Source organism: Populus nigra, chromosome 17, assembly GCF_951802175.1.
Source record: "Populus nigra chromosome 17, ddPopNigr1.1, whole genome shotgun sequence".
In the NCBI taxonomy this organism is placed as follows: domain Eukaryota; kingdom Viridiplantae; phylum Streptophyta; class Magnoliopsida; order Malpighiales; family Salicaceae; genus Populus; species Populus nigra.
In genome coordinates, this window is record NC_084868.1 from 1,505,176 (window position 1) to 1,518,263 (window position 13,088).

A 13,088-nucleotide genomic window follows, 5' to 3' on the forward strand; every position below is an offset into this window, starting at 1 on the left:
CCCCTCCCATTGCAACAAATCGGAGCACCCACAAGAGACCACCCTCACAGCTCCCCCCACAAGGCCACTTCCCCTCTGCCTCTCCCCTTCTCTTTGACAGAACAGAGTCCCCTCACTCTCTCATTTTCATCGCCAGGTCTCTCCTCCATTCGGCCCCAGCGGCGGCTGAACAGCAGCAGCGCCGTCCCTCTCCGTCCCAGCTGTTCGTTTCCATCGGCCTCCCTCCCCGGCCATCTCACAGATCTCCAACCGACCGGCCAGCTGCAGCGACCGAAACAGGCGTCGTCCCCAGCTTCCCTCACCTCCAACGAAACCCCGCAGCAGCTCCTCCTCTACTCCTCCAGCCACTCACTGCACAGACCCGACGATCTCCTCCCAATCAGCACAAAACCCGCCAACCAGACAGCCTTCCCCAAGGGCAGCTTCAGCTGCCATGGATGACAGCACCACCGGCCGGATCTGCGACCAGCAGAGGGAAACAAACTAAAAGGAAGAAATAAAACAGAGGATAATCAGATCTGGAGAGGAAAGAAAAATTTGAACTGACTGCCTTGTGTGTATTTTTTGGGTTTTTGCAGGTGACGGTGACTCCACCGCCGGCGTGGGAAGACGGAGGGGAAGAGGACATTGTCGATCCCCTGTTCGTTTGAGCTTCCAGCGGCAGCGCGTGAGCCCACGCGCCGCTAGTGGTGTGGCGCGTGGAAGGACGCGCCACCACTGTTCTTGCACTGGCAGAAGGGCTTCCCTGTAATTTCTGGAGTTTTAGGGACTGTTTTGTAATTTTTAGATTATGTTATTGTAATATTATTGTAATTTTTGTTTAGTTTGTTTAGAAATTGTATTTTGTATTGTGGATGTAAAAAAAAAAGAAAAGAAAAGAAAGAGAAAATAATAATAGAAAAAAGATGTGTGTGTTTGTATTTTTTTTTTTTTGTTATGTATGTTATTGAATAAAAAGAAAAAAAATGAATTTAATTTATATGCACAAATATCTAAAGGACAGATAAAAATCATGTTGTATTTCCCATGAAAATGTAGAACATGTATCTACATATATTTTGGGAACTAATAACTGATTTATTAAAGCCTTAGAATTGGGCTAAAATTTTATTTTTAAAAACACATTAAGTCCACGAAGCAGCTTACCTCAGGTAGGGTGCGTTAGGGGTGCTCATACCTTCCCTAATCACAATCAGTACCTTACCCGTGAATCTCTGACAAGACCAGTATATCAGGTTTCCTAGTAGCCCTCAATAAATTACTAGGTGGCGACTCCAACGAACCAATCAAATCAAATCAAGCAAACAATGAAAAATCACCAGCCGATGCCGCACGGACACCATGACGTGCGACAAGAGTTGTAATTGTGCATACTTATAAAACACTTAAATGCGACAACAATATGATAAAAACGCTACAATTGTAATTGATCAAGACAGAAATCACAAGGGAACTTGAATTTTTGGTGCAATCGCTCGTGAATTAAGATAGTTAAATTTCATTAAATTAGTTTTATTAGCACCTAAAGTATTATAAAATGAAGCATTATAATAAGATATAAACCATGATTTATAATATTTGATATTTGAACAAAATCAATTAAATTAAAACTAATTAATAGATTATGTTTCATGCATATACCTTTAATAAAATTAATATTTAATAAAAATTAATAATAAAAATAATAATTAATTCATAAAAAAAAACAAAGTAGTTTGATTATATCAAAATTATGAGACAATAAAAAATTTCAGTTTATCATGGGTAAGGACACTCTTACTAACATAATAACCCGTAGAACAAATGCGGACTTGGAAAGAAAAGGCAATAAACCTTTGACTCATTTAAATTTTTGTTACTATTCCCATTTAATTTTTGGACAACTTTTAAAAATATTTTCAATAAAAAGGGAAAATAGTTTTGATAAACATGAAAGCCTATTACTCATTAATTTTAATTATTTATTATTTTGAAAAACTTGAAAACTAAAAAAGTATTTTTAGAAAAAAAGATATGAAAATATTTGAAATAAAAACTAAAAGCCTTTTTTTTTTAATGTAGTTTCGTAAGTGGTGTTGAAATGATAAAAAGAAAAAGTTACACTGTTTAAATCAATTATCTAGCATCTAAACATTCAATTATTTCACACATTCCAGCGTTTAGAATAAGAAATTAGGTGATCAAATCGAACTTCTTCTTTACAAAAGAAATTGAAGGGTTTTTATTTTATTTTATTTTATTTTTTATCACAGAGGCTTTAAGAGCTCTTCATTATTTGCAGCCACGCATTCTTTGCACATTGAAAAATCTAAAAAGATAAATCAATGAAAAATCACATGAAATTGGCAGTACTTATTTTTTATCACAGGGATAAGATGATTGTGCTTGTAATGGAAGTCTTCAGATCAGTAGGTTGAACATTAAAGATTAAATTGCAGCTCTTCTGAGCAGCAACAAACAACATCAATGGCGCCATCAAGGCAATAAGGACTTTGAATCATATTGGCAGTACTGAAATTTCAGTATGCAGGAGTAGTCCATTCAAATTAATTGTGAAACAACCATTAAAAGCGATAGATCAACACGAAAATGAAACCAACAATTAACATTCATGTAAATTTCCATGGAAGCAATAATATTATGAGTGTGATGGTCACATGCAGAACAGGTACCGTCCATGGAGGGCCTTTCGATGGTTCCGTGACAGGAGCTTTCTTGTACAAGGACATTTTAGCGTTGTTTTCAATCAAAGTTTTTGATAAAACTTTGAATTAAATATATATATATTAGTTTTAGCAAACATGATATAAAAATATTTGAAATGAAAACTAAAACCCTTTTTTGATTGAAAAAATATATATACTCATAGATTTTCCCTTCTATTTTTATTGAAGAATACTTTTATTTTTATTAATTTCTTCATCATTTAGGATGGATTTTTTCCTTAAACAAACATTCCATCAATTCCTTAAAGTCAAACGGTTGTGCTATATCAAATAGAGAAAAAAATTAATAATCACTTTATATATATATATATATATTATATATGAAGACATCACCAATTTTTAAAGGCCTTGGTTTGCAATTTATTCCATTTTAGCATACTTATAGGAGAAGATAGCTAAGAAGAATTAATCACTTCTTATATTTGTCTTGTTAGTCCATCATTTGATAAATAAAAATAAAATAAAATAAATCTGATCTAGTATAGCAAAAATTATCATCATTGCATTTCACTCAAATAGTAACATGTTGAAAAACAAAATACATATCATCTCATTCTATTCTAAATAGACTAACTAAACTACACTAAAGAAGAACAAACACCACACTTTTTGGAGAAAAAATTGCAAACAAGAGATATAATCTCAATCATAGTAATCTCTCCATTATCACATTTCCTATTTCTATCATGAACGGGTTTTTAAGGAAGAGGCTTTGAAAATTTTTGTTGTTAAACTCGACCAATTAACGACCAATTAAAGTGTTATTTTTTTATTTGTGGGTAAAAAATATAACTTATTTTAAAATATAACCTTTTGTTTTCTATGATAATTGAATATAAAAATAATAATAAAAAATAAAACTTTTTACTCATTAAGAAAACAAAACAAAACCCATGCATTAACAAAACTAAAACCTTTTACACATTTAAAGAGAAAAGTTATCACAAATAATAATAATAATATTCTGCGCTGTGACAGTCATGTATTTTATTGCTAAATGATTTGAGTTGAGCAAGGCTCTTATTTGTTGTTTATCCCCTTCCTTTAATTGATTACGAAGGAAACCATGTCAAGAAGGAAAATCATTTTATAAACAAACTTCTCAACCACTTGCTTAAAGAATGATTAAAATGATAAGAAAGAAATCTGTTTCTTCATTCATTTATGGCAATGAATGTAAGATCTTGGCGTTATTATGAAGTTCATTCGTCATATTATTCTTAAATCATTTTCTCTATGAAAACTATGAGGGTGGAAAAGTAAACAGGTCAAATTATTTAGTATCTGAGTAATTAATCAGTTCCTTGACCCAATTATTTAGCTCATAAGCTATGAATTTCTTCTTTTTTTGTTCTGGCGCTTTACGAGAGAAACTGAAGGGGAATTGATAACTATCCATTATTTGCAGCCACGCATTCTCTGCACTCTGAAAAATCTAAACAGATACGTACCTTAACATTGTTTTCAATCAAATCGTGTTTGCTTCCGAAGAAGTTATTTGTGAAAGTAATGCAATATCTAAACCATTCTGTTCAAAGTCTTCGACCCATCTCCCACGTTCATCTTAATCATTCTCTCTTATTAGTCATTATAAGATGGTTGTGGTGGTGATAGACGTCTTCAGAGTTGGCCAATTAACTTTGGCAATCGCAGTGGAATATTGGAACTTGTTATCAAGCAAATTCCACCCTGCTCTTTAAATTAATGAAACAATACGAAGACTTTGACTTTGAAAGAAATTGACAGTACTGCCAGATGGTCTTTGGAGACGGACACTATTCATGTGCACTACTTGTCGTTAAACCAGGTAGAATGATTTATGAAATGGGTGGGGTAGCAGAAAAATATAGCCGGAAAAGCTATTTCGGTAGCAGCACCCAAAATACCTATATGAATACAATTCATTATTTTGAGATAAGAATACAGAACTAAAAGAAAAAAGGCCTTTGTTAGGAAAAAATTTGCAAGATTCTTTTTTTGTTTTTGTTTTGAACATACAATATTTTATTTTATTTTGCCCTTTTCCATTGAAATAAAATATTTTAAAAAGAATACGATCAATTCTTAAACCCATTTGAATGTAGCAAATAATAACGAGCTTGAGAATTGATATATATTCAAATCATAAAAACTAGTAATTGCCAGTATGCTCGTATCAACGATGATATTATGTTGTGATCAAGGAAGCAGTTTAAAATTCATCTCTAGAATTATCTGAAGTGATCAAAAACTTATAAAGAACTCAAATGTGACAATTGTATGATAATATGATATGATAACAACGCTACAATTGTAATTGATCAAGATGGAAATCCGAAGGGAACTTGAATTTTTGGTGGAATCGCTGGGGAATTAAGATGGTTAAATTTAATTAAATTAGTTTTATTAGCACCTAAAGTATTATAAAATAAAGCATTATAATGAGATATAAACCATGATTTATAATATTTGATATTTGAACAAAATCAATCAAATTAAAACTAATTAGTAGATTGTGTTTCATGCATATAACTTTAATAAAAATTAATAATAAAAATAAAATAATTAATTCAAAAAAAATTAAAAACAAAGTAGGTTGATTATATCAAAATTATGAAGCAATAAAAATTTCAGTTTATCATGGGTAAGGACATTCTTGCTAACATAATAACCTATAGAACAAATGCGGACATGGAAAGAAAAGGAATCCTTCTAATAGCATCTATTAACATCACTAGAAACATTATTAAATTACTTTTTCCTTAAAAATCCCTTTATTCGTTAATCGGTTAAAGTCAAACGGTTATGCCATCAAATAGAGGAAAAATTAATAGCTACTTAATATATATAATCGATTGATGGCTCGATCTAATAGACATAATTAGTGAAAAATCTCCTTTGTTTTCATTCAAATCAATGAAAAATACACTACTTTGTTTACTTTTCTACCAGACTGAATATTTTTGTCTATATAAACTGCTTTATTTCACTTCTTTGCTTATTATGAAGAATAAAGATTATCTACTGCAAAATATGGTAGCATCTGGGCGTTTCTTAACTATGCGGATGCTTTCGCTCTTTTTACTCTCGTTTTTTCATCTTAGAGCTTGTCACTCTTCTCCCTCCATGCAGCCGCTATGCCATGATGAGGAGAGTCATGCCTTGATGCAGTTCAAGGAAAGCCTTGTCATTCATAGGTCCGCTTCTTATGATCCTGCTGCTTATCCCAAGGTTGCATCATGGAACGTTGATAGAGAAAGCGGTGATTGCTGCTCTTGGGATGGTGTTGACTGCGATGGGGACTCTGGTCATGTGATCGGCCTTGACCTCAGTAGCAGCTGCCTTTATGGCTCCATCGACTCTAATAGCAGCCTCTTCCACCTTGTTTGGCTCAGAAGGCTTGATCTTGCAGACAACGACTTCAACAACTCCAAAATCCCTTCTGAGATTCGAAATCTCTCAAGGCTGTTTGATCTAAATCTCTCAATGTCTGGCTTTTCTGGTCAGATTCCAGCTGAGATCTTAGAGCTTTCCAAGTTGGTTTTCCTTGATCTGGGAGCAAATCCTTTGAAGCTCCAAAAGCCTGGTCTGCAACATTTAGTTGAAGTATTAACCAAGTTGGAGGTACTCCATCTCAGTGGAGTGAGCATATCAGCCAAGGTACCTCAAATCATGGCAAACCTATCCTCTCTGTCATCTCTATTTCTAAGAGATTGTGGATTGCAAGGAGAGTTCCCCATGGAAATATTCCAATTACCCAACCTTCGCTTTCTCAGTACCCGGTATAATCCATATCTCACTGGATATTTGCCGGAATTTCAGTCGGGCAACCAACTTGAATTATTGTTGCTCGCAGGAACAAGTTTCTCCAGTCATGTACCGGAATCCATTGGTAACCTCAAATCATTGAAAGAATTTGACGTGGCTGGATGTTATTTTTCAGGGGTGATACCATCTTCACTTGGTAATGCTACAAAACTGAACTATCTACGCCTTTCTTATAACTTTTTCTCTGGGAAAATCCCTCCTTCTTTGGTCAACCTAATTCAACTTACTTACCTGTCGCTTTCTTCCAACAATTTCAGATCTGTTACCTTAGATTGGCTTGGTAATCTAACCAATCTCAATTATGTAGACTTGCAAGACACCAATTCATATGGTAACATTCCATCCTCTCTTAGAAACTTGACTCAGCTCACCGTCTTCAAGCTTCATGGAAATAAATTAACTGGTCAAATTCCATCTTGGATAGGAAACCGTACCCAATTAATCTCACTACACCTTGGTGACAACAAACTGCACGGTCCGATTCCTGAGTCTATTTATAGGCTTCAAAATCTTGAACAACTTGACCTAGAATCTAATTTCTTTAGTGGTACTTTGGAATTGAACCTTCTTCTTAAGTTCAGAAACCTTGTTTCACTCCAGTTATCAGATAAGAATCTGTCTCTGCTAAATAGCAACAATGCTACCATTCCTCAGCCAAAACTTGAACTCTTGATATTGAATGGATGTAATCTAGGTGAATTTCCCAGTTTCTTGCGTGATCAGAACCATCTGGAGATTTTAGAACTTGAAGATAACGAACTTGTGGGACACATACCCAAATGGTTTGTGAACATGAGTACCATAACCCTCGAGCATCTATCTCTGGCTGGCAACCTTCTGACAGGTTTTGAGCAATCCTTCGACGTTCTTCCATGGAATAATCTACGCTCACTAGATCTTTCTCGGAACAAGTTCCAAGGATCCCTTCCAATTCCACCACCAGCAATCTATGAATATGATGTGTTGAACAACGAATTAAATGGAGAAATCCCTGAAGGTATTTGCAATCTGTCTTCGCTTTCTGTCCTTGAATTGTCAAATAACAATTTGAGCGGCAAACTTCCTCAATGCTTGGGCAATAAAGGCAGCACTGCTACAGTTCTGAATCTCCGCAACAATAGTTTCAGTGGTGATATACCTGAGACATTCACAAGTGGCTGCTCATTGAGGGTCGTTGATTTCAGTCAAAACAAACTGGAGGGGAAGATACCAAAATCATTAGCCAAGTGCACCAAGCTAGAGATTCTCAATCTTGAACAAAATAGGATAAATGATGTCTTTCCTACTTGGTTGGGTATTCTTCCTGATTTGAAGGTTATGATTTTGAGATCTAATGGGTTCTATGGAGTGATTGGGAATCCAAAAACCAATATTGAATTTCCTAGGTTACAGATTGTTGACCTCTCCAACAACAGTTTTAAGGGTAAGTTGCCACTTGAATATTTCCGAAATCGGACTGCCATGAAAAATGTCCGTAATTATAAGCACTTGATTTACATGCAAGCAGACACAAGTTTCAAAACACCGCATGGTACAATGAACAGACGGTATGAGTACTCAATGACAATGACAAACAAAGGTGTGATGAGACTATATGAGAAGATCCAAGAAAGTCTCACTGCTATCGATCTCTCATGCAATGGTTTTGAAGGAGGAATTCCAGAGGTCCTCGGAGATCTCAAAGCACTTCATTTGCTCAATCTCTCCAACAACTTTCTCACTGGTCGCATCCCTCCATCCTTGTCCAACTTGAAAGAGCTTGAAGCTTTGGACCTTTCTCAGAACAAACTCTCAGGAGAGATTCCTGTCCAACTTGCACAGCTCACCTTCCTCGCGGTCTTTAATGTGTCTCACAATCTTCTATCAGGTCCAATACCAAGAGGAAACCAATTCGAGACATTTGACAGCACCTCATTTGATGCGAATTCAGGATTGTGTGGAAAGCCTTTATCAAAAAAATGTGGAAATGGTGAGGACTCGTTGCCAGCACCTAAAGAAGATGAAGGCTCGGGATCTCCACTTGAATTTGGTTGGAAGGTGGTGGTGATAGGTTATGCAAGTGGATTGGTAACAGGAGCCATTCTTGGATGCGTTATGAACACAAGGAAGTATGAATGGCTAGTGAAGAATTACTTTGTGAGTTGGCAACACGAAGGTCAATATTTGAAGACTCGCCTGCGTAGAAGTTGATTTTTAATTATTAAGATGTTTTCCAGTTTGTTGTATTATCTCGTATTCTCGTATTTCCTCTTCCTTCTCTTTTTCTTTTTTTTTCCCCCTTAATTTTCACTTGTAAGGTTAAGAGTGAATTTCTCTTGGATGGTCCATGTAACGTGCTAAAAATATCATGATGATGTCTTTCGAGTAATTAGTAATGTAACATATAGTATGTTGAATATTTGTGTACACTAGTAGTCTAGAGTACGAATTTTAGATGAAAAAAATCTTAATATAATTCGTGCTGCTATAATATGTGACAGCCAAAGAATGGAGAGTTGCTGATGCATGCGGAAGCTAAAGATAATAACAAATAAAAAAAACCTAGAATTTTAAAAAGCGAAAGTGACTGCAAATATAAATTTTAAGTTTATAAATTTTATTTTTTTCTAAAATAAAAATAATAAAATCTGCCTCCTTGGGAGGTTTACACTTAAATAAGTCAAAAAATCTACCTCAACTAAAAAATAAAAATAAAAATATGAAATTACAAAAGAAAGAAGTATAAAATCCAAAAATTAACATTAAATAAAAAATAACAAGAAAAATAATAAAAATAATCAAAAATAGAGCTCGGTGCTAGATTTTTAAAATTTAAAAATCTGATAATCAAAGTAGCGATTTGATACTACTTAAAAAAAAAAAATTCCAAAACTCTTGTAAAAATTGCGTGGGGAGCCGTTGTCAAAAGAAAGTGGAAATAATGGCGAGGACTCGCTGCCAGCAGCTAAAGAAGATGAGGGCTCGGGATTTCCACTTGAATTTGGTTGGAAGGTGGGGGTGCTAGGTTATGCAAGTGGATTGGTAATTGGAGCCATTCTTGGATGCGCTATGAACACAAGGAAGTATGAATGGGTTGGTGAAGAATTATTTTGCGAGGTGGCAATACAAAGGTCAAAACTTGAAGACTCGCCTGCATAGAAGTTGATTTCTAATTATTGTTGTAACCCCATTTTTGTATCCTTGCACAAGGAAAAAAAAACAAAAAAAATGCAAAAAAATTAAATAAATGAAAATAAAAAAAATAAAAAATAATAGAATAAATTAAAATAAAAAATAAAAAAATATATATATATAAATATAACAGTGAAAAGAGGCTGCCAGAACACTCAGAAAGCGATCAAAATTTTGTTGAGGAGGTTCAAAAACACAAAAATTATAATTTGGCAGTATTTTATTGACTGATGATAACCCTGTTGACAAAGAAAATTCAATTTGAGGAAGAAAAGTCCAAGATTAGATGTTGGTGGACTCAATTGAATTTATTGAAGGTTTAATTAAATTTATTGAGGGTTTAATTGCAAGAAAAATTGATTTTTAAGTCAATTTAGGCTTTAATTGGAAGAAATTACGGTTCTGGAGTCAAAGTATAATTTTTGAAAGTTAATTTGGTCAAATCAAGGGCTTAATTGCATAAATATTGAAGTTTGATGGCCAATTAGGGACTTAATTGAAGAAATCCGAGACCAAGGATCAAAATGCAAAACGCACGCAAAAGGAAGGACTGGCGTGAAATCTGGCACTTTGGCGCCAGTTTTCATTTAAATGAAACGGCGCGTTTTGGGCAAAATGACATCGTTTCATGCGTTGAAAAAAAAAACAGATGAAACGGTGTCGTTTTGAGGTGGCAATGTTTCTTCTTCTTCTTCCCCTGGACGTGCAGTAGGGGAAGGGAAGTTTTGTTTTCTTCCCCTTGTCTCTTCCTCCCACGTGCTTTAAAGCCAAAACAGGACGCCACCTACAGCTCCTCATGATGAGAAGATAGAGAGGTCGTGTCCTGCAAGCGACGTCCCCATTGGACGTCTCAGCCGGTGTTGTGACAAGGTAGAGCGACGGCTTCCCACCCCATGTGCAGCGATGGGACGGGGCAGGGTCGTTCCAGCTCCCCCTGCCCCTATAAATATCGTCCGAGTGCAGAAAAAAAGGAGGAGAAGGAAAAGGAAAAGGGCAGAGAAAAGAGAGAAGACGACAGAAAAAGGGGGGAACCGAGAGAGAGAAACCGACTGGGTAGAGAGAGAAACGACCGAAACTGAGAAACACAAAAAACAGGGGAATATCGGCTGGGAAATTGAGAGAGACAGACGGGGAGAAGAGAGAAAAAGAACATAAGGGATAAACCAACGAGGAAGGAAACGCTGACTGGTGTCTCTGCACCGTGGAGAAGAAGCGTCACTGCTGTCACTGGGTCTCACCGTCATCGCCACTGCAGCGCCACCGAGAACAGCCACTGTCATCTCCAGCTCAACCGCCCGAGATCGCCGCCTCAGGTAATTCTTCTTCTCCCCTAGCCGCCTCTGCATGCAAGAAGAAAATAATTAGCCGGTTACTGTGCATGCGCACAGTGACCGGCTAATTAATTAACTGGTTACTGTGCTCACGCACAGTAACCAGTCAGGGGTTTCTTCCCTTCTCTAGTGGGCTTGAACATCAGCCCAGCCCGCGCGGCTGGGCTGAGTCCAGCCCTATTAACTAAAGGCTAAGTCCAGCATTGTGGCTGGGCCAATACAAGCCCAGCCTAGTCCTTTTATTATTATTATTATTATTATTATTTTTTGTGTGTTTTTTTTATATCTATTTTTTTTAATTTGTGATTTTCCCATGGATTCTTTCGTCATTTAGACTAAGATTGGTCTGTATTTTTATATCATGAAAATACAAATCCGGTATTAAAAATACCCGGTTTTCAAAAAAAAAACTTTTGTTTTCATGCATACGGCTAAGTCTTTCAAAGCAAAAAAAAAAATCATATTGTATTTTTATACAAAATAGAAAACTTCAAAAAAATATATATTATATTTTAGCATGCATTTCGGCTTTAATAACCAGTTTATTAAAGTCATGAGAACTTGGCCAATATTTCAAAAAAATCAAAAAAATATTTTTGTTTTGTTTTAATGTTTGGGATTACGAATTTATACGTAAAACGTATTCCCGATTTTAAAAAGGTAGTTCTTTTATAGACATTAGACCGGTTAGATTTTTACCCCATAATATAAGAACCTCCTTACTGAGGAGGGCTTTTCTTGAACCTTAGACGGACTAACATGAGAAAGACCTTAGAATATTTTTATCAGACAATAAAACAATGCAGCTTACCTTAGGTAGGGCGTATTTGGGGTGTTAATACCTTCCCTTTACGCAACCAGTCTCCGTACCCAATCTCTGAGACCAGTTAGGGTTCCTAGTGACCAAAATATTAGGTGACGACTCCCACACCATTTTTTACCGCTAAGAGACAAAGAATTTCTTGTCTCCCCACATTTACCAGTTATATATCCACACATTTGAGGGTGGACAATCGCCGCGACACCGCACACGTGGGACAAGGTGTTTTCTAGTTTGTCAATCATGTTAAGATTGTATTTTATTTTCCTTGTCTTCTCTTTCTTAATTTCCACTTGTACGGATAAGAGTGATTTTCTCTTGGATGGTCTGTTAATTGCATATACTAAAAATAAGATGGTATGTTAAATAGAGAGTTTAGTTTTATTAATTTATTCTCAACCGAAGAAATTAGTTTACTCTGCCAGGATAAGAGTGATTTTCTCTTAATTGGATGGTCTTTTATGCATAAAATAGTTATAAAATAGTCATCCACATGAAAATATTTCTGTTCAATAATAATTTTAAATAAAATTTTAACCCAAATAAATAAGTGGATCCTCTTTCAATTTGGTATTAAATGCATCCATATTCACTATGTTTTTTTATAAACAAATTCTAACTATTTTAAATTAATTAATTCCTTTAATTCCAATTATTTCGTATCTTTACATAATCAATCCCTTCATCCACCCATGCATTAACATTGAATAATCCGCGTTGTTTTCAATCAAATCTTGTTTCCTTCACAAGAACAAATTATTTGTGGTGGTAATGCATATATATGCATCTAAAACATTCTGTTTGAAGTCCCACGTTTATCACAGGGAAAGGTAATAGAAGTCTTCAGATCAGTAGGTTGAAGATTAAAGATTAAATTGCAGTTCTTCTAAGCAACAACAAACAACATCAATGGCACCATCAAGGAAATAAAAATCAAAGCTTATTACTCATTAATCTTTAGTAAACATTATTTTGAGAAACATGAAAACTAATATATATTAGTTTTAGCAAACATGATATAAAAATATTTGAAATTAATGAAAACTAAAACCCTTTTTTGATTGAAAAAAAATATATACTCATAGCTTTTCCATTCTATTTTTATTGAAGAATACTTTTATTTTTATTAATTTCTTCATTATTTACGATGGATTTTTTCCTTAAACAAACATTTCATCATTTTTTCTCTGGGTTTGTATTTGGTTGGTTGGATCAACAACCTGCGGTGAGGGG

At 35.1% G+C, this 13,088-nt stretch overlaps 1 protein-coding gene across 1 annotated transcript; it reads left to right on the forward strand.

Annotated features, from left to right (window-relative positions):
* Positions 1-5,716: 5,716 nt before the first annotated feature.
* On the forward strand, positions 5,717-8,929 carry LOC133677165 (receptor-like protein 7). Its single transcript, XM_062099022.1, has one exon. It carries the CDS (start codon positions 5,739-5,741, stop codon positions 8,721-8,723), a length of 2,985 nt encoding a protein of 994 aa, XP_061955006.1. The 5' UTR covers positions 5,717-5,738; the 3' UTR covers positions 8,724-8,929.
* The last annotated feature ends 4,159 nt before the right edge of the window (positions 8,930-13,088 follow it).